This window comes from Lithobates pipiens, unplaced genomic scaffold (genome assembly GCF_037356315.1).
Source record: "Lithobates pipiens isolate NorthernLeopardFrog02 unplaced genomic scaffold, aLitPip1_a1.2 Scaffold_1, whole genome shotgun sequence".
Classification (NCBI taxonomy): Eukaryota; Metazoa; Chordata; class Amphibia; order Anura; family Ranidae; genus Lithobates; species Lithobates pipiens.
Window position 1 is genome coordinate 90,970,722 of NW_027507685.1, and position 26,451 is coordinate 90,997,172.

Here is a 26,451-nt window from a genome sequence, read left to right on the forward strand (position 1 = left end):
CATTCTTTACACTGATCACTGATGTAAGGGGCATTCTTTACAGTGATCACCAATGTAAGAAGCATTTTTTACACTGATCACCGATGTAAGAGGCATTCTTCCCACTGACCTTCAATGTAAGGAGCATTCTTCCCACTTATCACCAATGTAAGGAACATTCTTCCCACTGATCACCAATGTAAGGAACATTCTTCCATTGATCACCAATGTTAGGGACTTTCTTCCCACTGATCATCAATGTAAGGGGCAGTCTTACACTGATCACCGATGTAAGGACTAAGTAGCATTCTTTACACTGATCACCGATGTAAGGGGCATTCTTCCCACTGACCTTCAATGTGAGGAGCATTCTTCCCACTGACCATCAATGTAAGGGGCATTCTTTACACTGGTCACCAATGTAAGGAGCATTCTTCCCACTGACCACCAATGTAAGGAGCATTCTTCCCACTGACCACCACTGTAAAGAACATCCTTCCCACTGACCCGCACTGTAAGGAACATTCTTCCCACTGACCAACAACGCAAGGAGCATTCTTCCCACTGGCCACAAATTTAAGGGGAATTTTTCCAATTTAAGGGTTCCCCAAGGAAATTGTTTTTTAAAGGTACATCTGGGACAAAAAGGGTGATACTTGCTGATCTGTAACAAGTACACCGACTCTGATTGTGTGTTATCGTGGGCAGGTTGAACCTGCAAGAAAGAAGGATGCTTGTATCTAAATATAAAAACATGTTTTATTGCATAATCCATCAATCTATGTACAATGTAGATATCTGTGACGGTAACAGTAGAAGGTACTGATTCTATTGAGCCACGTCAGGTTATTATTGTAAAATGTTAAGTCCTGAAAAGTCTTTAATATTGCAGTGGAAAGTCCACAGTCTTTAGTCATTTTTCCAGATTTTAAAGTGTCATGCGTGAACATTGTTTTTCGAGAGGCTCTTTGTCAGCCCATGTCTGGCATGGAGAGACGCGGTAGCAGAGAGAATCCAAGAAACAGAATCTACTCTAAAAAAAAAAAAAAAAAAAAAAAGACTGAAACACACATAGATGAACATTGTCCATGATACATGTAGCATATTTCAAGCACTCAGTGAGACTTATGGCAACCGCTAAACCAAAGCTGAACACTAACAGTGTAAATCTACACTTCCTTGCCCTTTAAATTTGTGGAGGGCGCCAGCAAACCCACCACTAGCACTTAACAGGACAAATGCGCAACCCAACTGGTTCACATTGCAAAGTGATGAGGTGCATAATCAAGCTCTTCCGTGTTTGTGAAACTATGTAGCAACAACTCTTCACCAGTCTCTTGTTCACCCAAAGGTTACCCATTCTGTTTTCAAGCATGGTTCATGGTGTAGCAAAAAAACAAACCGAGACGTCACCTCTGGCCCGGCTTTGTACTCCATTGGTTAGCCAACCCTGTCTTAAAGCGGTCCATGGTCTTTCTTCAGCAACTGCTCTTGGCTCTTTTGCGTTAAAAAAATAAATTAAAAAAAATAAGAAAAAAGCCTGATGTCGAGAAAGGCAGCTTCCATAGCGGAGGAGCACGCTTTTGATTGGCACTCTTTTCTCGGGAAGAGTCCATGAGGTTTGGCTTCGCTCACCGATGAAGAAAATACTTGTGTGAGGAAGCCTTTGCTCTAGCCCCGGTACCGACTCAAGGATGCCAGATTTTTTTTTTAGGCTAGTCAACGACCCTCCAAGGCCAAGGTGACACTTTAAAGAGGGAGGAGGAAAAAAAATTACATTTTTTTTCTCGCTTTATCGTAGAAGACAATTAGGAAAAAGTTCAGTGGCTCTGCCCACTCCACAGACAGAGCCACTTAAACTGCAGATCCTGCTGAGCGTGGTTGGGATGGATGCAGGTACTCTAGGTTTGACACTCCCGTCATTTCATCAGAAGGTAGCCGAGACTGGAACCTCTTCATTTGTTCTGGGCTGGCTAGGTTTTTTAGCAGGCAGTTCTCTCTTTCCAGCTGAGAGTTTTTCTCCACTAGCTCTTTGATCTGCTCCTTTAGAACCTCCACCTCTTCTCGCACTGCGTACATTAGATGGTTCTTAACCAAGTCCTAAGAGAACAAATTAAAAAAAGACATTAGTGAACAATGCAATTGTCAAATTGATACACTAATATGGCCAAACAGATCAGTAACCTTTTAAAAAGTCCTACATAGACTAAAATATCCAAAAACGACATTAAAACCCTATATGAACAATGATATAGCGCTCTATTCAAAACAAAAATATATAAAAAAGTTCATAAACAAGAAAATAGTGAATGGCTTCAAAATACGATATCCTCAGATATGATGATCACATCCAAAGGCAGAAGGAATAGTCATAATCCATTTCATACGCAGAGGAGGAGGGGAACCGTCACCAACACCCAAAAACACTGACTCTTACCATAGATGTACAGATAAAAACGCATGTAGTAAATCACCAAGGGGGAGGCAGTTTTCTATGCTGATTTCCCTTCGTCTACAGAAGCGCAATCATCTCAATGGGAGTCGTCCAATGGGAAAAGAGGAATCCTATTTCTGTTTAGTAGGCACTTCACTTCCCAGGAACTGCTTAAATCTCCAGACCAACAATCCTCCCAAAAACCATAGAAAACATAAAACAAAGTGGCCTCATTGCGCAGGTATACTGATAAACCAATAATCTTTTTATTCTCTAAAACCGTAGTTGAACTCACATTTAAGATGAGATATACAGGCATCAAATGACAATCGGCTACAGATGGAAAGAACGAATGAAGACCACTCCTGTGCTCCTTCTGATGTCACCAGGTCCCAAAAAACGCCCGTTTTTTGGGACCTGGTGACATCAGAAGGAGCACAGGAGTGGTCTTCATTCGTTCTTTCCATCTGTAGCCGATTGTCATTTGATGCCTGTATATCTCATCTTAAATGTGAGTTCAACTACGGTTTTAGAGAATAAAAAGATTATTGGTTTATCAGTATACCTGCGCAATGAGGCCACTTTGTTTTATGTTTTCTATGGTTTTTGGGAGGATTGTTGGTCTGGAGATTTAAGCAGTTCCTGGGAAGTGAAGTGCCTACTAAACAGAAATAGGATTCCTCTTTTCCCATTGGACGACTCCCATTGAGATGATTGCGCTTCTGTAGACGAAGGGAAATCAGCATAGAAAACTGCCTCCCCCTTGGTGATTTACTACATGCGTTTTTATCTGTACATCTATGGTAAGAGTCAGTGTTTTTGGGTGTTGGTGACGGTTCCCCTCCTCCTCTGCGTATGAAATGGATTATGACTATTCCTTCTTCTGCCTTTGGATGTGATCATCATATCTGAGGATATCGTATTTTGAAGCCATTCACTATTTTCTTGTTTATGAACTTTTTTATATATTTTGTTTGTTTTGAATAGAGCGCTATATCATTGTTCATATATCTTTATATATTGTTTCCAGCAATATTTGTGTTAGCAGCTATTTTTGTTTTATATAGATTGATTTTGCTTTTTAGCGCAACAAATTTTTTCACTTTTCGACATTAAAACCCTACCAACAAGTGCTACTTTGGAGTTACACAACCTAAAGTGAACCTTGCAGTCTGCTGCAACTAAGCCCTATAGCATGGTGCTCAACCTGTGGCCTTCCAGCCTTAGAGGAACCAGAAGTCCCATGAGGCATTGCAAGCCGCTGAAAGTTACATGCATAACTCCCATAGGCAGAGGCATGATGGGACTTGTAGTTCTGCAACAGCTGGAGAGCCACAGATTGAGCAACCATGCATGGAAGCCCCCAGCCCTGCATCCTACATTGCAAGGCCTAAACATAAAACTAAAATGATCTGTTCAACTAGGCCAGACTTTCTCAACCTTTTCCACATCAAGGAGCCCTTGAAATAACATTCTGGTCAATCAATGGTGTCAATGGGACCTTATCTGAGGGGCTCTGGGTTTTTCAACTAGGGTTCCTCCAGAGGTTGCTAGGGGTTCCTTGAGCAATTATAAACCTCTGGAGGAACCCTAGGGTTCCATGGAATCTTGGTTTAGAAACCCTGATCTAGGCAAGAGAAAGGGGAACCCCTAGGAACCTCTGGAGGAACCGTAGGATGCCATGGAAGCTTGGTTTAGAAACCCTGATCTAGGCAAAGGTAAAGCAACCCTTAGCAACCTCTGGAGGAACCTTAGGGTTCCATGGAAGCTTTGATTAGAACCCTGATCTAGGCAAGGGAAAAAGGAACCCCTAGCAACCACTGGAGGAACCGTAGGATGCCATGGAAGCTTGGTTTAGTAATCCTGATCTTGGCAAAGCAACCCCTAGCATCCTCTGGAGGAACCCTAGGGTTTCATGGAAGCTTGGTTTAGAAACCCTGATCTAGGCGAGGGAAAAAGAACCCCTAGCAACCTCTGGAGGAACCGTAGGATGCCATGGAAGCTTGGTTTAGAAAGCCTCACCTATGCAAAATTGTAAAGTAACCCCTAGTAACCTCTGGAGTAACCCTAGGGGGTTCCATGGAAGCTTGGTTTAGAAACCCTAATTTAGGCAAAAGGTAAAGGAACCCCTATCAACCTCTGGAGGAACATTAAGGTTCCCTGGAACCTTGGATGAAAAACCCTTATCTAGGCAAACGTAAAGGAACCCATTTTCAACATCTGGAGAAACCATTGGTTTCCATGGAATCTTTGTTGAGAAACGCTGATCTAGGCAGAGCTAAAGTAACCCCTATCAACCTCTGGAGGAACCCTGGTTGAGAAATACTGATCTATGTGAAGGTGCTCTCATGGGCTCCTGAGAAAGCTGAGGATGCCATATTTCAGGAGCCTTTGGTTCCTGCACGGGTGCTGGGGAATAAATGATGTACCTTTGTTTTCTTAGGACTTGAGATTTAGGATCGGGGGTGAAGGGCTAATTTATAGGGCTTAGTTACTGAAAAATGTCAAAAATAACCTCTCACCTAGGCAAAGGCGAAGTCATTCAGGGCTCTCATGGGTTCCTGAGAAAGAGGAGGATGCCAAATCTCAGGAGAGTTTGCGCCTGCACCATCACTGGGGACCAGGGTAAGTATTGTTAGTATTAGTACTTGAGATTTAGGATCGGGTGGTGGAGAGCTAATATAAATGGAAAATCTGTTCAAAGATACAAGACTGACAAGAGTCTACATTTTATGTGAAGGAGCAGGGGACCTGATCTACCCATCAGCTAGCTGTGATTGACAGGTAGATCGAAGAGGAAGCTGTCACGCTGACGTTTGGGATCTATGCTTGATCTGAACTGGGGGAGGCTGATCGCATTATTTCGCTGTTCCAAGAACCCAGGCTGGGGGAGATAGCCATTCGCGTTTTTTGGTTCTCTGTAACGGTGAACCATTGGCTTCCGGTAAGCAGCAGTGTGTACTGTGGTGGAGACGGTCACAACCTATATTTTTTTGTATTCATTTCACAACTTTCTTCACTGTGGGAGTTACTATCATTTTTCCTTTGGAACTTTTTTCTATTGGACTTTTTAAACCATTGTATGGACTAATCATGATTTAAGCTGATGGATTTATTCACTTATTTTTTTCACTTATGTATTTATTGTTCACACATATTTGGGTACATGTGTTCTGACTAGATATTTGGGTTTAAGTTTATTTGTGTATGAAAGAAACTTTTTGCATATTTTTATATGTATATTTGTAGAATTTTCCTTTGCAATATTGGTGAATTATTCATAGATTTATTTTTTGCATATTTTTTCCTTCATTAGTCTGGGGAAAGTATTTATAAATGAATTGTTTCTTGCACCTTTTTTAGTATTGGAAGATCAACAACTTTTTTTTTTTTCACATTTTTTATGCTTAAGGTATCACTTTATAGATTAAATTGTTTATCACAATTTTTAGCGCAGCCCACTCCCCTTTTTTTCTTTTCTGTGAATGTAATATAAATGGGCTTAGTTGCTGCAAAATGCCAAAATAAAACCCACCTAGGTAAAGGTGAAGTCACTCAGCACGTTTATGGGCTATTGAGAAAGCTGAGGATACCAAAACTGCTCAAGGAACCCCTAGCAACCTGTTGAGGAACCCAGATTAGGCAAAGGTGAAGTCACTCAGTGCTTTCATGGGTTCCTGAGAAAGCTGAGGAAACCAAAACTCGCAAGGGACCCCTAGAAGACCTCTAGAGTAACCCTGGTTGAGAAACCCTGATCTAGGCAAAGGTCAAGTCAGTGCTTTCACGGGTTCTTGAGAAAGCTGAGGATGCCAAATCCCAGGAAAGTTTGCTCCTGCACAGATGCTGGGGACTAAATTGTGTATTTTTGTTTTCATAGAATTAGAAATTTAGGATCAGGGGATGGAGGGTTAATATATAGGGCTTAGTTTCTGGAGAATGCAAGGTCTGTAATATAACACCAATTATAGAATGTAGATGAATATTACAATAATCAGCTTTAATCACATATTAAAAAATTAAACCAATAATACGATGTGCAGACTGTGGATAACGGTTGATATTTAAAAGACTAAAAAGGGACCTTTAATATTCTAAGGCTGTAGCATATAAATGTTAAAGGGTTGTGTCTCTCTCTTATATGACACTTAACTGTACTGATTTGTTGGATACTAATTTGTATAAATAAAGAATTTGAAAAAAAAATGTAAAGGGTTAAAAGGAACAAAAAAAAAAAAAAAAAAAAGAAGACTTGAGGTTCAATGTATAAATAAATCTGCTCAGTTTCCCTCCCAAGGAATGGGATTTCCCATAGGCCTTAGACCGACGGTCCACAGTTCACACTGCAGTCACATGCTGTCCAATGAGATTTCAGGACCTTGATGGAAAAAAAATAATAATAAATCTGCTCAGCAACAAGCTTTGCCACAGGATGCAGGCTTTTGGGAAAAACAAGGAGACCTTCACTGGAAATGCTCCTTAGCTTGCCAGCTCTGCATCCGATATTTGCTTGTGTGCAGATTCTGCACCGATTACAGTACAGTAAAATACACACTGCCTCTGGGTTCAAACATCATCATGGGACTTCTCTATAATAAAAAAAAAAAAGACACATTTCTACAATCTGGACACTTGCAGTGAAGGAACACAGTGCAAATTATCGTCTTCATAGGTGCATTATTTTGCAAAAAGTGTTTTTTTTTTTTTTTTTTTTATGTGTGGGTTTTACTGTAATAATAAAAAAAAATTGTTTGCATTTTGCATATTATTTATTTGCAAACGATCAGGCTTGTCCCTCGCAAATAAAAATAAGGCAGACGCAGACATATTTAAAAACAATTAATGCATATGAGCAATCATATACAGAGATAATACTCACCATGGCTTGCTCGATTTTGTTATCAATCGCCACCACGCTTGCTCCTGAAGCACTGTAAAAAAAAAAAAAAAAAAAAAAACATTATTTTACTAATGCAATTTTAATTTTAATTTCCAAACATCATAGGCATGCAAAAAATAAAAAAATACTGACTGACTATCTCACTAGTTATATAACAGGATGACTATAGCATTCTTCTGGCAAGAGAATGCAGTGCATATCCCCTGAGGGGGTTTTGAACCTGACAGCACAGACAAAGCAGCAGCCGCTGGTGCAAACCTCCAAGAAGGAGGAGGAAGCGTCTAGCTGTTCCAGTCCAAACCAGGAAAATCCTGATCTAACCGACCAGTTTAAGGCATTGTAACAAAGCTCGGGCATGTCGGCGTTATCAGTAAACAGGTTATTTGTGATGTAACCTTGGGTTGCAAAGAAAAATAAATAAATAAATACTGCGGTTTATGCTGCTTACTTTTAATGGCGATAGCGCAACAATTAAATATTCTAACATCAATACATATAGATTCCTGCATAATAATAATAAAATAATAATGATGATAAAATATTCTAACATCAGTACATATAGATTCCTGCATAATAATAATAATAATAATAATAAAATATTCTAACATCAATACATATAGATTCCTGCATATTAATAATAATAAAATAAAAAATAATAATATTATTCACTGCAACAGATGCATACATTTTTAGCATTCAGTTAAAAATTTGCAGCATTTGTTAAATGATTTTGGATCATTGCAAGCTGCTAAAGACATACTTTATAAAAAAAATAATTAAAAATTGACTGCAATGTGACGGCTATATAAAAATGATTACAAAAAGGCGACTTTGTGTTGTTCCCTGTATGCAGACAGATGCCCTATTTCTGCAGCCACATATGAAGGTAAACTAATCAGATGCTCAGCCCAATGTACATAGAAAAAGGGATAAAAAAATATTTACCTGTTATCCAGTTTAACGGAGACGGTGTCGGCCCCCAGAAGGGAGGAGAAAAACGAGATGGAAAAATTGTGCAGTTCGTAGACTGCCACCTCCATGGGGTATTTACACATTCCTGTACTCATCTTTGCAGGAAAAATATCTCGGCTTCCACAAGCTACAAAATGTAAGCTCCAGGTAGCTGGGGTGTATCTAACTGTACGGTAGGGTAGCGGGTGTTTGAATGAACTACGTTAAGACGTGTTTCTTTGACTTCTATTGCTGATGCAACCAAGGCACAGACTGACTGCTATTTCAGAGCTGCCGGTCCTTATATAGCTGTGGTTGGTGACATCATATGGTGTCACCCTCCCATGCAAATAAGCTGCTGTCGTAACTCTTCCCCCCCCCCTCCTTTCTTCACTCCAAACCAGAGAACTAATAAACAGCCTCAGTTCACTGCAGCACACTGACATATATTTGCAAAATAAGTCCAAGCCGTCTGCGCAGACAACATTGATTGTTCTATTCTGAACCTGTAACTAAATAAAAAACAGACCTGAACCTACATGTGATACAAGGATGTTGTTTAATTGGCAATTATGTAACTTTCGCTGATATCCCCCCTCCCCCCATGCATTTTTGCAAGTTTGCGCTGAAATAAATCATGCAATAGAAGAACTAAGAAGCAAAAGGAACATCCTCTGGGATTTCACTCCCAAAATTAACATCCATGTAAAATTTTTTTTTAAAACCTCTGATAAAAATATATATACGTACACACACACACACACACACACGATATGTATTTACAGTAATATATATATATGAATGTATATACAGTGTGAATGTTGTGTGTGTATGTGTATATATATATATATATATATATATATATACACACACACACACGTGTATATATACACGTGTGTATGAGTATGAATGTATACACAGTATATATATATATAATGTGTGTGTGTGTGTGTGTGTGTGTGTGTGTGTGTGTGTGTGTGTGTGTGTGTGTATATATGAATGTATAACTGTATGCATGTATGTGTGGGTGGGTGTTTATGTATGAATGTATATACAGAGCATCTGGAAAGTATTCACTGTGCTTCACTTTTTCCACATGTTACGGCCTTATTCCAAAATGGATTAAATTCATTATTTTCCTCAAAATTCTACAAACAATCTCCCATAATGACAAAGTGAAAGAAGTTTGTTTGAAATCTTTCCAAATCGTTAAAAAACAGAAATATCCTATGTACATAAGTATTCACACCTTTTGCCATGACACTCAGAAATGAGCTCAGGTTCCTTCTGTTTCCACTGATCATCCCTGAGATGTTTCTACAACTTGATTGGAGTCTCTCTCTCTCTCTCTCTCTCTCTTGGGCCTTGGTCAGGGGGGTGATCAGGAACCCAATGGTAACACTGCCAGAGCTTCAGCATTTCTCTGTGAAGAGAGAAGAACCTTCCAGAAGAACAGCCATCTCTGCAGCACTCCATCAATCAGGCCTGACCAGTGGCCAGACGGAAGTCAGTAAAAGGCACATGACCGAAAGCCTGGAGTTTGCCAAAAGGCACCTGAAGGACTCTCAGACCATGAGAAACAAAATTCTCTGGTCTGATGAAACAAAGATTGAGCTCTTTGGCCTGAATGGCAAACGTTATGTCTGGAGGAAACCAGGCACTGCTCATCACCTGGCCAATACCATCCCTACAGTAAAGCATATTGGGTGGCAGCATCATGCTGTGGGGATGTTTTTCAGTGCCAGGAACTGGGAGACTAGTCAGGATCGAAGGGAAAGGTGAATGCAGAAATGTACAGAGACCTCCTTGATGAAAACCTGCTAAAGAGCGTTCTGGACCTCAGACAGGTGCGAAGGTTCATCTTCCAACAGGACAACAACCCTAAGCACACAGCAAAGATAACAAAGGAGTGGCTACGGGACAACTCTGTGAATGTCCTCGAGTGGCCCAGCCAGAGCCCAGACTTGAACCCGACTGATCATCTCGAGAGATCTGAAAATGGCTGTGCACAGACGCTCTCCATCCAACCAGATGGAGCTTGAGAGGTCCTGCAAAGAAGAAAGGGAGAAACTGCCCAAAAATAGGTGTGCCAAGCTTGTAGCATCATACTCAAAAAGACTTGAGGCTGTAATTGGTGCCAAAAGGAGCTTCACCAAAGTACTGAGCAAAGGCTGTGAATACTTATGTACATGGGATTTTTTGTTTTTATTTTTAATACATTTTCAAAGATTTCAAACATACTTCTTTTGTCATTATAGGGGATTGTTTGTAGAATTTTGAGGAAAAAAATGACTTCAATCCATTGTGGAATAAGGCTGTAGCATAACATGTGGAAAAAGTGAAACGCTTGAGTACTTTCCGGGTGCACTGTGTGTAATATATATATATATCTCATCCTTCCATCCGCACAAGCAAGGTTGGTAGAGGAATCCACCCTGCTGGGATACTGTATTCTAAAAAAGAAATACTCTAATTTTCCAACAAGCCCGCTGCTGTCCTTCCTCTCCCGGCCGTATAACCTACCACATAAACAGTGTGAAGAGCAAGGGGGAATGTTTTACTTCCCATGGGGCACCCACAGTGACAGCAGCTCTGAGCAGTAGGGTAGAGGTGGAATGGGGTGAAGCAGCCCCTGTTCACACACTGTACCCTGCAAGTGCCCTCCCTCCCAGCCCCCCTGCAATGTGCAGAGCTTCTCTACTTCTTTAACAATGTAGTGCTCCTTACAGTACGGTGCCCCCCAATTCCTCCACCAGAGCCGGCCTTCTCCTCCTGTGCCTGCCTTCAGAGCCCCTCAGCCCTCCACAGTACCCTCTGTAGCCTTTGGCAGAATGCCAAGCCCCCACATAGGGCCCCCCAAACCTCCACCCACAGAGCCCTAGTTTACCAACATGCCCCTTTGCCTGCTGCAGAACTCCAGCCCCTTGCAGTGCACCCATTCAGGTAGCGTGCTCCCCAGCCTACCACAAAGCCCCCCCCCCCCAACAACCCCCACTTTGCCCACCAGCCACCCAGAGGCCCTGCAGAGTTCCCCTCAGTGCCCCCCTCACATCCCTCCAGACACCTTCAGAGTACCTAATAGTGTTTCCTCCCCCATGACACTCATACTCTGGCATTTCTTCCTCCTACTGCCCACTGACCAAGCCCCCACCTATACTTATGAGCCCAATCTTCCCCAAGCCCCCACCTATACTTATGAGCCCAATCCCCCCCCCCCCCAACTCCCTCTTACACACCTGAGCCCAATCTCCCCCCAGCTCCCTCTTACTTACCTGAGCCCAATCTCTCCCCAGCCCCCTTCTCTTCTTACCTGAGCCTAATCTCTCCCCAGCTTCCGCTTATACTTACCTGAGCCCAATCTCCCCCCAGCCCCCACCTATACTTACCTGAGCCTAATCTCCCTCCCAGCCCCCTTATCTTCTTACCTGTGCCCCATCTCGATCCAAAAATATGCAAGAGCAGCAGCTTTCTCCACTCTCTCCCCCTCCCCATAGGCAGCAGCGGGAGCCACCGAGTGGCTCCCGCTGCTGTCAATCACAGCCAGTGAGGCTGGACTGAGCAGCACTCTATTTGCCTATGGGCACACACACAGTTGGCTGGGGAGAAAAGCACGCTTGAGTGTCACCATAGCAAGCGTCTTGCTATGGTGGGCACTCGATGGGGGTGGAAAATAACGCCGGCAGGGGACCCCCGAAGAGGAGCCGGTGAGGAGGGAGTGGGGCACAAGGTCGAGTAGTGCTCTACTGGGGTTGATTTACTAAGGGCAAACAGACTGTGCACTTTAAGTGCAGTTGCACTTTGCAAGAGCAGTCTCTCCGTAGCTTAGTAAATGAGGGGAAGCTCTGCTGACATCAACCAAACGTATGCACGCAAAAATGCAGTTTTTATGCATTTTCTTTGCAAGTGATTCGGCATTCTTTGCAAAATGAAGCTTTACCTCATTTACTAAGCTTTGGAGCAACTGCAATTGCATAGTGCAGTTGCCCCAGAGCTTAGTAAATGAAGTAAAGCCTCACATTGCAAAGAATTCCCAATCACATGCAAAGAAAATTTAAAAAATTGCATTTTTGCTTGCATATGATTGGATGGTGTTGGCAGAGCCTCCCCTCATTTATTAAGCTCTGGAGCGACTGCTCTTGCAGAGCTCAACTGTACTTAAAGTGGTTGTAAACCCTTACAAACCACTTGGACCTACAGGTAAGCCTTAATCTAGGCTTACCTGTAGGTCAAAGAAATATCTCCTAAACCTATACGGTTTAGGAGATATTTGCCCGAAGACAGGCACCGCTGTCTACGGCGCATGCGCCGTAGACAGCGGTGCGCAGGCGCACTGAGCGCGGCATTTCCAACAACGGAGCTGCCGCGCGTGTCGGCTCCCGTGCGTATGCGCGGGAGTGACGTCATCGCGGCTCCGCCGAATAACAGCGGCGGAGCTGCGAGACCCCACCGAAAAGATGGATGCGCCGGACTACAGGGGACAGCGGTGACATCGCTGGCTCCTGTGTCAGGTAAGTGACACATAATGGACTACTATGCGATGCATAGTAGTCCATTATGCTTTGCCTTTGCAGGGAATGAAAGAGGAAGTAAACCCATCAGGGTTTACTTCCTCTTTAAAGTGCACCGTCTGTTTGCCCTTAGTAAATCAACCCTCATAGATCACAACTTGCCCCCGTCCTCCACTCCTTCCTCACTGGCTCCTCTTCTGGGGCTTGCTATGGGGACACACAAGCAGACACCTTTGTGTATGAACAGAACCGACTGTCTTGTGCGGGAGTGAGCCCACACAAGTGCCCCCCATAGCAAGCAGCTTGCTATGGTGGGCACTCAGGGGAGGGGGGGGGGGGCAGGAGCGCCAGCGGTGGACCCCAGAAGAGCAGAGGTCAGAGCTGCTCTATGCAAAACCATTACACAGAGCAGGTAAGTATAACATAACATTTTGGACCCATTTCAAGCTAAAGGGGCCGGGGGTGCGATTTTAGTCATTTTTGACCCATTTCGGGCAAAAAGGGCCGGGGGTGTGATTTTGGTAATTTTGGATTATGAACTATGACCGTTGGGGTATGCATCATGAATACATGCTGCTGGGGGGGCATTACAAATCTTGCTATGGGAGCCCTGTGATTGCTACTTAGGCCCCTAGAAGCAGGGTAATGTAATCCTTTTAGCATGGCTGAGCAACAAACAAGTTACAACCTTATCTAACTGATACGAATATGTTTACATACTGCTGGAACATTGTGCAAATCTATTTTTATAACGATATAAGCATTGATGAGAGATATATATATATATATGAGAATGATGACACAAATATTTGAGTGACATATGGCTCTTGTAGAAATGCTGATCCTGCATTACTCCCTACACCCAGACTGTATACACACATTTTGAGAGGGAAGTCCTTCTCAGCCGGTTCAGCATTCCTAGATGTCCATCTACACCTCCTGAATCCCTGGCTCCCCCTGCTTGCCTCTCCGCTCCTCTACAAAAAAACAACAAAACACCAAGTTGTGTTTACACTCGTTCAGAAGACAGAACACTGTGTTCCTCCTGTGATAGGATATAGCCAAAACAATACCGAAGGCAAAGCGTTTTGTGGTTTCTTAAGCAAACCAGATACATTTTGTTTGCGCGCCAGAGCTGTTCGCAAGGTGCGGTCTTCCCTAATGTGACCTCATTTTCAAAGTATGACTCAATATTATCCAAGGATTAGGTAAACTTTGTCATGGCAAGCACTTTCTCATTTATTATGAACATCGGCAACAAAAAATTTCCATTGAGATGTTTTCGGCTATCTGCACAGCAGCAGATGCAGGGAGGAATAGAGGGAACAGCATGTCCTCTTCTCCTCTACAGGGTCTTCTGCTGCTGGGGCTGAGAATATGGGTTATATACGGACTATGGGACAATAAGAAGTTCCTGATCTTGTGAGGATTATCTGAACCTTCTCAGACCTTTTAAATGTTTTTTTCTGATGCGCTGGAATTTTTTTTATTAACGTGTTCTCAAAACACGGGACTTGCTGGCTCACTATGCAACTGCAGATCTTGTTTTGATGGAGCTCCCCTGGCGACCTCCCTACTGCCATTGGTGGTGATTTACTAAAACTAGAGAGTGCAAAACGTGGTGCAGCTTGTTCAATTAAAGGGGCTGTAAACTCTTTTTATTTCTTTTTTTTATACTCATCTGCTCTGCGCAATCGTTTTGCACAGAGCAGCCCCGATCCTCCCCTTCTGGGGTGCCCCACTGGCGCTCCAGGTCCCTCCTCTTCATCGAGTGCCCCCCCCCCCACATGGAAAGCTGCTTTCCCCCGGGGGCACCCGTGCGGGCTCGCTCCTGAGTCCCGCTGTCGCATCCATTGACACAAACAGGACTGGGTCACTCCCCCCCCCCATCACTGGATTTGATTGACAAGCAGCAGGAGCCATTGGCTCCTGCTGGCATCAATCTGTCCAATGAGGAGAGAGACAGCTGCTCCAGCCGCTGTGTTCATGCACATCGCTGGATCGGGCTCCGGCAAGAAAAGGGAAGGGTCTGGGGCAGTGGCGGCCGCTCCATTAGGGGCCCAGGGTCACCAGCCCCCCCGTATCCATGTGCCCGGTCTCTAATCTACAAAATCTGGATAGACCCCCCACTACACACTGGCATGTACCCATCCCAGCAAACTATGCAATGATCTACAAGCAGGGCGGCCGGACACATTGGATTTCAATTGCAGAATTGCACCCTGAACCCACCCAGTTGTGTGAGAATAGTGAATATTTGTTTGTCGCATCCCCCCCCCAGGTGGGTGCTGCAGCACAGAATATTTTTCACCTTAATGCATAGACTGCAAACCTTGAGGCTTTACAACCACTTTAAGCTTTGACAATGCAACCTGGAAGCTGACTGACTACCATGCACAGCTGCACCAGATTGTGCACTCTCCAGTTTTAGTAAATCACCACCAATGGCAGTAGAGAGGTCGCCAGGGGACCTACATCAAAATTTTGCAATGGAGGCCACAAGATCTGCAGTTACGGCCCCGAATAGTGACCCAAACGGGAATGTCCTGTGTTTTGAGAACACGCAAATAAAAAAATCCAGAGCATCAGAAAAAACATTTAAAGGTGTGAGAAGGTTGAGATTCACACCTGCGAATGCAAGTGTATTACATGCAAGAACCCCAGCGGGGGATTCCCGACGATTAGCTGCTGGATGGAAGCCGATTCTCGCAGCTATTCGTGGCCATTCGCATGTATTAGCTTGTGCAACCCCGCTGGGATTCTTGCAATTAATCGGAGTCAAGTGTATTCCCAGGTGTTGTATGGAAAGGGCACCAGTCTGGTGCATTAACTTTAAACACCCTTTTTTAAAAGGAAAATAGGTTATCATACTCAGAGTGACTGGAGCGTCTGGAGTGACTGCTCTTGCAGCGTGCAACTGCACTTAAAGTGCACAGTCTATTTGCCTGTAGTAAATCAACCCTCATAGATCATAGCTAGACCCCGTGCTCCACTCCTTCCTCGCTGGCTCCTCTTCTGTGGCTTGCTATGGGGACACTCAAGAGGTTACCTTTGTGTATGGACAGAACTGGCTCAAGAGTGAGCCTACACAAGTGCCCCCCATAGCAAGCATCTTGGGGGAGGGGGGGAGGCAAGAGCGCCAGCGGTGGACCCCAGAAGAGGAGGGGTTGGATCTGCTCTGTGCAAAACCATTACACAGAGCAGGTAAGTATAACATGTTTTGAGGGGGGAGGGGGTCCACGCTTCATCAAGAGCTGCTGCATACTGCATGGCTTTATATATCTCCTCTGCTCACTGGTTTCAACTACTACCCTCACCCTACCTAACCATGTGGGTGTGAATGCAGGTGAAACAAAGAGAAGTGGCGGCACATCCAGGAATAAAATCAAAGAAAATGAATATCCATAAAATCAAAGGAACATGACATATATGAGATCCAAAGGTGCTCAGTGGACGCATTTCACACGAATGTGCTTTACTTAAGGGTGTGAATGTGCCTTAAATCAAGAACGGGTGACAGGAGAACAGTCAGTAAAGTCTGACTACGTGCAGGTGCATAACGTCTGCATCTCGGGGACGTGCACCCCGCACGCCCCATGTGAATGAGGCCTTACAAAAAAAAAAATGTGTTTTTAGTTGAGGAGACACTCGGGGAATTGTATAGCCTGAGGAAGACTGCATTGAGATTACAGGGTTAAATTTCAATGCTGGCTGAGATGACCAGAAGCTCCAAGGACAAAAAGGAAGCTAAACAAATACTCCACACAGCATGGCCTGTAAACAGGACCTGGAACTGGTGAGGACAGCTCTGAAATCTCCTCCACATCTGAAGTCAGTTCTTCTTGAATGGAAGTGTCACAGCTCATACGGGGTCAGTGCCAACCGCAATCAGACAGTCCTGGGCATGTGTTGTTATCAGTACAAGCACACAGATTATTGTCACTGAAATTACCTCCTCTGCCCCCCAGTGGGGGCCCCCTTCCACCTTCAGACCCAACAGCAGCCATGTCATCCTCTTGTCTTTGTATGGACTTTCTGTTGACCTTTGCTTGACCTAACAGCGGCTGAACATTTCATTGTGGTCTGTAAAGCAAAGTAGGTCAGCACACTGTGTGTTGGTTTGGCTGCTCGCAGTCCATCACAGGATTATACAGTGAAGGGTGACAACGACGCAGCTGGATACAGTAAGCATCGTCATCCTACAAAAAGGATATGCCTGTTGATGTACGTTACTGGTGGAATAAACAGGTATATAGTTTAAAGTGTATATTAACCTTTAGGGCCAGTTCACGTCACATGCAGTCCAGTGCGTTTTTTTCTGCATCAAAAACGGATGGAAAGTCGGTTATATGGTTTTCAATGGCACAGTTTACACACCAGTGCTTTCCAGTTCCAGAAAAAAAAAAAAAAAAAAAAAAAAAAAAAGTAGAACAAGCTGCATTTACAGTAAAAATGCACTGGAACAAACAGGAACACACCTAAACGCACTGGAACACACATGTCCTTCTTTAAAGTTAAGAAAAGAGGGCGAAAAATGCACTGGACTGTATAAAAAATGCACCAAAAGCGCACTGGAACACGTCAAACGTGCATGCAGAAAAGCATCTGGAACGCATCTGGACTGTGTCTCTATGGTGTGAACCGGTCCCAAAAAGTGATCTTTACCACTTGCTGACCGTAGCGCGTTGATATACGTCGGCACAATGGCAGCGGTGGGCAAATGGGCGTACCTGTATGTCCCCTTTAAGAGCCAGGGATAGCAGGAGCGCCGTGTACATCGTGACCATGCCTCGATGTCCGTGGGTTTCCCGGCGACCGTGTCACGGAGCCTCAGAACGGGGAAGTGCCTATGTAAACAAGGCATTTCCCCGTTCTGCCTTGTGACATGACAGAGATCACTGTTCTCTGTCATTGCCAGTGATCTCGCATTTTTATAGCACTGATCGCTGTCTAAGTGACAATGGTCCCAAAATAGTGTCAATAGTGTCCGATGTGCCCGCTAAAATGTCGCAGTCCCGATACAAATCACTGATCGCTGCCATTACTAATAATAAAAAAAATGAAAATAAAAATGGCATAAATCTATCCCCTATTTTGTAGATGCTTTAACTTTTGCGCAAACCAATCAATATACGCTTATTGCGATTTTTTTTAACCAAAAATATGTAGAAGAATACGTATCGACCTAAACTGAGGAAAAAAATAGTTTTTTTTATATACTTTTGGGGGATATTTATTATAGAATAAAGTAAAAAAAAAAAATAGTTTTTTTTTTTTTCAAAATTGATGCTCTTTTTTTTGTTTATAGCGCAAAAAATAAAAACCGTAGAGGTGATCAAATACCACCAAAAGAAAGCTCTATTTGTGGGGAAAAAAGAACATCAATTTTGTTTGGGTGCAACGTCGCACGACCGCACAATTATTAGTTAAAGCGACGCAGTGCCGAAACGCAAAAAGTGCTCTTGTCAGGAAGGGGTGTAAAATCTTCCGGGGCTGAAGTGGTTAAACATATTCATTTGAGGATTAACACATTAGGGCTTGCCTTATATCTCAATTCTTAGTTCTGTCCTTTGAAATGAGTGAGTCTGCCACTTCCCCCTCTCTTTCTCCATTAATGATACCACACCAAGCAATGGCACGGATCTATGCTAGAGTGGTCCATTTGCATCCCTGAGTTTGCTGCTTGGAGATCCAGGATGCTGTGCCAACACACAGCATGCTTGTATTTCTCATAGGTCACCTTTGCCACCCTGATCTTCACCAAGTCTTGCTTTGCTGACTGACAGTGGCAATGAGCAGGAGTCTTGCTGTCAAGCTGACCTTGCTGTGTTGTGTGACGCCATTTGGATGCTCCACCTGCCCCCTGCAATGAGAAAGAGGGACTAAAAGACGGCTTTGTCGTCATATTTGATTTCAGCATTTGCTTTTGCCCATTTTAGTAACATTCAGTAGAAGTCCAAGGAGCAGGCCCAGAATTTAGCAGATTGACAGCCACTGTGCTCCCCTTCCTATAGGCAGGCACACAGCACTGCAGTAGTGGCCAGATTATGTGCATCACTTTACAAAATGTGCTGCAGATAAAACGTTCCTCCCACTTGGTGAGATTCAGTTCATGGCCTGTGAATGCCTATGGATGCTCAACCTGTGACCCTCCACCTGTTGCAGAACTACAAGTCCTATGAGGAGTTGCAAAGCTGACAGTTACAAGAAAAGGCAGAGGCATGATGGGACTTGTAGTTCTGCAACCGCTGGAGGGCCCCAGGTTGAGCACCCATTGCCCTAGTACCAGGGGTCTCCAAACGACAGCCCTCTGGCTGTTCAGGAACTACAAACTACATCATGCCTAGTCATGTCTGTGAATGTCAAGAGTTTTACAATGCCTCATGGGATATGTAGTTTTGCAACAGCTGGAAGGGCCATAGAGCCCTGCGCCTAGACCAGGCTTTCTCAACCTTTTCAACCCTAGAGGAACCCCAAAAATAATTTTCATGTTTTGAGGAACCCTTCCTAAAACCAAATCACCAGGGCTCAATGGGAACAATGCTCCTTACATTGGTGGTCAATAGGAAGAATGTCCCCCTTTTAAAGTGGTGTTCGGAATGCCACCCTTAAAGACAGCTAAAAAGATATTTGGTGTCATGCTGCTGGCTTTGCTAAGTGGTGCTGAACCTTGAACTCTGTAGACACCATCAAATAGGTGGTTCATCAGCCACAGCTCAAGGAACCCCTAGCAACCTCTGAAGGAACCCCAGGGTTCCACTGAAAACCCTGGTTGAGAATGGCTGGCCTAGACTAATAACACTAGTGATATTAGCAGGTTTGGTCTGGGGATGTGGTTTGTAAATACTGGAACTAATAGGGTCTCTGTTATTGGGTATATAAAGTGAATCTTGGAGATCAAAAGCCCTGGTGCTACAAAACACACCGAGGGTGGGGTCTATTTCTTTTTTTTGCCAAATATTTTGCTGATAAATCCTAATATTGATGATGTAAATATAACAGGGAAACTGAGCTCCACAGTGATCATGAAACTCTGCATTGTCTTTATCTGCCCTCTGCTGGCAGAAACTGGAAAAATATTTGCATTTGCTTAGAGAAGGGTCAAAAGGTTTAAACAAAAGAAATAAACGTAAAACTGCTTTTAGTATTTCAAATCAGGGCTCGACAAATTTTCTTAGAATCTAGGAGCCAGCTAAAAAAAAAAAAAAAAGAAAGAAAGTTCGGAGCCAGTTTGTTAAATTAACTGCCCAGCGCACAAAACTGCATGCCCGGCGTGTGTCGGGCAATATGAATTGCTCACGCCTGGTGGCAAACGAAAAAAGACCAGAAAAAAAAAAAAGAATTATGAGATTTTGCAAATAAGTAATTTGCACTAATGGCCACTGATGAGGCGGCAGCATCACTCTGAGTAAGTATGCACTTTAAATTAATTGATTAGTGTGCAAAACAGGAATGTCAATCTTCCTTACATCGGAGAGTCGGTAGGGGAAAGAAAGGAGCACTAACAAAGAACGGGCCATAGTACTCTATGGGTGATGTCACCGTTTCCAGTTTTTTTTTTTAACAGCCACTCTCTCCTCTTCTATGCAGCAGCCACTGGCTGACAAAGGGGATCAAGTGACCGGACTGAAGCAGCCTAAAAATAGGTAAGTATGTGCATCTTTAGTTAGTAAGCCTAGGCGTTAGGAGGAGGTGGTGGTGGTGGGGGTTTACATCCCCTGTGTTAGCCAGCTGCAGGAGAGAGGAGGCCATAGTAGTCTATGGGCGATGTCATTCTTCCAGGCCACACTAGCTGTTTTTGAGTGCCCTCTCCTCTCCCCTGCAGCTGCTGCTGGCCAGCAAAGGGAATCAAGTGGCTGGACTGGAGCAGCCTGAATAGTGTAAGAAAGATGTGTACGCTTACATAATTTCACCCCGCTGCGGTCTGGTGACAGGATTCCACTCCCCTGTGTCAGCCAGCTGCAGTTGCAGGGGAGAGGAGGGAGCACCGACATGGGATGGGCCATGAGAGTCTATGGGTGATGTCTCAGTATGTAAATATATGCACCTTTCTTACACTTAGTCAGCATAGGTGTCAGGGGGGAGGGGAGGGAAAGTTTTTAAGATTAGTTAGGGTTAGCCTGAAATTCGACTTTATAAGGAACTAACGCAGGTCTGCTAATGGGCAATGCATTTCTGTGTGTCTGGAAAGCGTGTTTTTTTTTGCGCACATTCTCAACATAAACAGAGTGTTTAAGTAGGCTAAAGGCCCGTACACACGATCTGACTTTTTGACAACAAACATGCAAATTAGCTGTTTTAAAGTGGAAGGCCACCCTAAAATACAAATTGGCATTAAAATTCTTCTTCTTTTTTTTTTTTTACTTACTTGAAATTGCTGTTTCTAGGCAGTCTTCCTAATCTGCCTCTTCCTATCCCACTGTGCTTCCTCCTCTTTGGCGAGTGGCCCCATTGCCTTCTGGGACATGTATGTGTCCCAGAAAACAATGGGGCCATTCACAAAGCGTCGTGCGACTTGCGCATGCGCGGTAGGAAACTGGCAGTGAAGCCGCAAGGCTCCACTGCCTATTGCCCTTCGTTAAGATGGAGGCACTGGCAGCCAATGCCATGGACGGATCAGCCTCGGGGCAGCCGTCATCGCGGGCTCGCTGGACAGGCAAATGTCCTTATTAAAAGTCAGCTGCCGATTTAAAAAAAATAATTAATAGCGGCCAGGACGCCCCTTTAACCACTTGCTTACTGGGCACTTAAACCCCCCTCAGTCCCAGACCAATTTTCAGCTTTCAGTGCTCTCACATTTTGAATGACAATTACTCAGTCATGCAACACTGTAACCAAATGATTTTTTTGTCCCTTTTCTTCACACCAATAGAGCTTTCTTTTGGTGGTATTTGATCACCTCTCGGTTTTTTATTTTCTGCGCTATAAATGAAAAAAAGACCGAAAATTTTGAAAAAAAATGAATTTTTCTTCGTTTCTGTGACAAAATTTAGCAAATTAGCAATTTTTCTTCATAAATTTTGGCCACAATTTATACTACTACACATCTTTGGTAAAAATAACCCAAATTTTTGCATATTATATGATCTGTGTGAAATTTATAGAGTCTACAAGCTATGGTGCAAATCATAAAGATTTGCAAAAAAAGATCACATCTGATGTACTAAGGCCTATCTCCATTCTTGAGACCCTAACAAGCCAGGAAAGTACAAATGCCCCCCAAATGACCCCTTTTTGGAAAGTAGATATTCCAATGTATTTAGTAAGAGGCATGGTGAGTTATTTTAAGTTGTCATTTTTTCCCACAATTCTTTGCAAAATTACGATTTTTTTTTTTTTATCCACAAAATTTTCATTGTAATAGCTTATTTCTCCCACACGGAATGTGCATACCACAAATAACACCCCAAAATACATTCTCCTTCTCCTCCTGAGTATAACGATACCACATGTGTGAGACTTTCGCACAGCCTGACCACATACAGAGGCCTAATTTTGAAGTAGCACCTTCAGGCATTCTAGGAGCATAAATTACACATTTCATTTCTCAACCACCTATTACAGTTTTGAAGGCCCTGGAACACCAGGGCAATGGAAACGTCCAGAAAATGACCCCATTTTGGAAAGCTAACACCCCAACGTATAATCTATGAGGCATAACGAGTCTTTTCAATGGTTCATTTTTTTCCAGAAGTTTTGGGAAAATGTGGAAAAAAATGAAAACACATTTTTTTTTTTTACACAAAGTTGTCCATTTATAAGATATTTCCAACGCATAGCATTTACATAGCAAAAATAACACCCCAAAATACATTCTACTACTCTTCCTGAGTATGGCAATACCACATGTGTGAGACGTTTACACAGCCTGGCCACATACAGAGGCGCAACATGCAAGAAACACCGTCGGCGTTCCAGGGACACATAGCCTGCACATACCAAGAATTACACCCCCAAATACATTATGCTGAGCAAAGGGTAAAGAAAAGATTACCTGTGGTTTTAGAAGCGCAGTTGTCCACAGGAGGATATCACTGGTCCAGGCAGCAGACAGGGACTTGGTCAGCAACAGCGAACACAGTTTTTCAGGCAGCAGGCAGGGATACTGTCCATATTACAGTCCAGGGTCAGTGCAGAGATGTCAGCAGTGCCAAAAATATTGGTCCTGGTAGTAGGCAGGTCCTTGTGGTGTGGTCAGTGCGGCATGATGGCAGTAAGTCCTACAGGCAGCAGACAGAAGTAGAGCCTCGTTCAGGACAGAATGGGGATAGGGGTAGAGGCTTCTCCCTCCCAAATCTCTTTGAAGCCTCCGAGTCTCCAGACCCTAATCTAGGAATAAGAAAACAAAGAAAATTGTTTTCTTCTTCCAGAAAAACTATACTGGAGCCCCTCACATATGTGAGACCCCGTGTTGAATCCCACTAGTCCAGTTGCAGAATACAAGATCAGTCCAAGAGGCAGGCAAATATCGTGGTCAAACAGTCCAAGGTCAGTTCCAAAATCAGGCAGAGATATGTACAGAATCGTTAGACAGAAGCATGGTCGAATAACAGTCCAGGGTCAGTTCCAGATCAGGCAGAGGTATGTACAGAATCGGCAGGCATAAGAGTGGTCAAATAACAAGCCAGGGTCAGTTACAGAGCAGGCAGTGGCATAAGGGGTGTGAAGGTGTATGAAGGCAGGAACTGAGGATTATGTTTACTATACTTCACAAAAAATTTATTGAAGTATGGTAACGCCGAAAACAGTCGCCTATGCAGAGGCCTGGTTGGGAAGGACATTGTGCACAATAATAAGATGTGTCTCTTCTGACTCCTGCTCTGGTACACACCTTACATCTTTTTTGACGTCTTTGGCCTGTTGGTTTGGGGGGGATTTTATCGGGAAAGTGGCGCTCGGAGAGTCGACTAACAACGTCTGATCGGATATTTTCTGGTGGGCCGTTTGGGAAAATAAGGGCAGTGAAAACTTCCTCCTGGTAGCCAAAGAAACGTTTGGGGTTTTGGGTGGCGTTGCGGTAAATGACATAGGAATTATAAATGGCCAATTGAAAAAAATAAATTGCTACTTTTTTGTACCAATGGTATGTCCGTCTTGTGACAAGATATGGTTCCATCATTTGGTCGTTGAAGTCGACTCCTCCCATGAACAAATTGTATTCGGAAATGCATTTAGGTTTCTTTACGGGCCATTCCTTCTGGGGATTTCCACGAAGGTATCGTTGTGGATAGAAGATAACATGTATACATCCCTTCTGTCCCTCCACCTCACTGCCAGAACCTCCTTGTTTCTCAGACTTGCGGTTTCTCCTTTTCGCAGCTTCTTGTTCACAAGACTTTGAGGAAAGCCCTTCCGATTCTTTTTTACGGTGCCACATGCTGGCATCTTCTTCCGTTGAAGGTTGTGGAACAGGGGCAGAGATGTGTAGAAGTTATCTACATACAGGTGGTAGCCTTTATCCAATAGGGGGTATATCAGGTCCCAAACAATTTTTCCGCTGGATCCCAAGTAGTCCAGACAATTAGGAGGCTGCAGCTGGGTGTCCTTCCCTTCGTACACCATGAATGAATATGTGTACCCTGTGGCTCGGTCGCATAATTTGTAGACCTTCACCCCATAGCGGGCCCTTTTGCTGGGCATAAATTGCTTCATTCTAAGCCTGCCGCTAAATTTAATAAGGGACTCATCCACACATATGTGTTGGTCCGGGGTAAACAATTTGGGGAATATTTCTGAAAAATAATTCAGTATTGGTCTAATTTTGTAAAGCCGGTCATAATTTGGATCATTTCGTGGAAGGCACTGGGAATTGTCACTGAAATGTAAGAACCTCAGGATGAGCTGATACCTGGTTCTGGGCATTACCGCGGAGAAGAGCGGTGAGTGGTGGAGGGGGTGGGTTGACCAGTAGGTACGCAATTGATTTTTTTTGTTGAGTCCCATATTAAATGTGAGGCCTAAAAAAAACCTTGAACTCCTCCACCGTCTCTCCATTCGTAGGGACGGGCATAATAAGAGGTCGGATTTTGAAAAATAAATTGTTGTGCATACAGGTTGCACTGGGCCACAATTGACGACAACATATCCTCCGTAAAAATTAAATTAAAAAAATCTATTGGGGTAAAATTCTCCGTGTCCACCTGGACTCCTGGCTGGGCGGTGAAAGGGGGGAACATTGGCCTCTCCTGAATTAGGAGGAAGCCACAAGGGGTTCTGAAGGGCATAGGGAAGGCCAGCATGGCTCCTAACCCTTTGGGGCTGAGATGACACCCCACTGGTACTTGGCCTTTCTTGCCGGGGCACTGCGGTGCTGGTGGACGGCACTGCGTGCTGGTGGATGGCACTGCCTCACTAGAACACCTTTGTTTGATGGGCCGGATATCTTCCTCCTCGGATTCAGTCAGTGTTTCACTGCTGAGGACTGGCTCATAATTTACGTCGGCTTCAGAATCCGAATCTGAAAAGGAATCTGAAGAGGAGAGCTCCCCGTTGCTCTCGTCGGCCGTGGAAATAATTTGGTACGCCTCCTCAGCGGAAAAGACTCGTTTAGCCATGGTAGCACTGATGAGGTGGCACAGATGTGCACTGATGAGGTGGCACAGATGTGCACTGATTATACAGATGGGCGCTTTTGAGGTGGCACAGATGGGCGCTTTTGAGGTGGCACAGATGGGCGCTTTTCAGGTGGCACAGATGTGCAGATTTATTGCACGGATTTGCACTGATGAGGCGGCAGATGGGCACTGCTGAGGCGGCAGATGGGCACTGCTGAGTCGGCACAGATGGGCACTGCTGAGTCGGCACAGATGGGCACTGCTGAGTCGGCACAGATGGGCACTGCTGAGTCGGCACAGATGGGCACTGATGGGTCGGCACAGATGTGCACTGATTTATTGCACAGATGTGCAGATTTATTGCAGATGTGCACTGATGAGGCAGCAGATGGGCACAGATGGGCACTGCTGAGGCGGCACAGATGGTCACTGCTGAGGCGGCACAGATGGTCACTGCTGAGGCGGCACAGATGGTCACTGCTGAGGCGGCACAGATGGGCACCGATTGGCACTGGCGGTGCACAGATGGGCACTGGCGGTGCACAGGTGGGGGTAGAGATGGGCACTGGCAGGGTAGATCTGGGCACTGGTAGGGTATATCTGGGCACTGGCAGGGTATATCTGGGCACTGGCAGGGTATATCTGGGCACTGGCAGGGTATATCTGGGCACAGATGGCACAAAACACTCAACTTTTTTGAACTCACAGTATCTCTCTCCTCACACGCTATCACTGTGTGAGGAGACAGATTCGGCAATGGGTGATGATCTCATTTGTTTACATTTGAGATCATCACCCATTGGAGGCAGCGATTGCGCTGTAAACGGCCGCTGTGATTGGCCGTTTACAGCGATCTGTGATTGGCTGTGTCCAGGGGACACGGCCAACACAGATTTTCCCCGATGCGCGCTCCCGGGAGCTCTTAAAGGGGACGACGTCAATAGACGTAGTCCCGGAAATTGAGATCCGCGCTGTAGCCGTCATTTGACTATAGTGCGGATCTCAAGTGGTTAAGGCAACATACGACCGTGTGTACGCTCCATTGGACAAATTTTTTCGGTTTTCATTGGACAAATGTTGGCTGTGTGAAAGGACAAACTTTCCGACAACATAAGTCCGATCATGTGT

The 26,451-nt window shown here is 44.3% G+C and overlaps 1 protein-coding gene across 4 annotated transcripts in view; it reads right to left on the reverse strand.

The window, feature by feature from the left end:
- Positions 1-713: 713 nt before the first annotated feature.
- Positions 714-26,451, reverse strand: part of LOC143946183 (TSC22 domain family protein 3-like) — a 112,689-nt gene continuing 86,951 nt past the window's right edge. The window contains exons 1-3 of one of the 4 annotated variants that reach the window (XM_077465158.1): positions 8,256-8,556; positions 7,290-7,341; positions 714-2,079 (exon numbers count right to left, since the gene is read on the reverse strand). In XM_077465158.1, the coding sequence (XP_077321284.1) occupies positions 1,834-2,079; positions 7,290-7,341; positions 8,256-8,377 (420 nt within the window). In that variant the 5' untranslated portion in view covers positions 8,378-8,556 and the 3' untranslated portion in view covers positions 714-1,833. The other 3 variants (XM_077465157.1, XM_077465160.1, XM_077465161.1) reach the window with 3 other exon arrangements.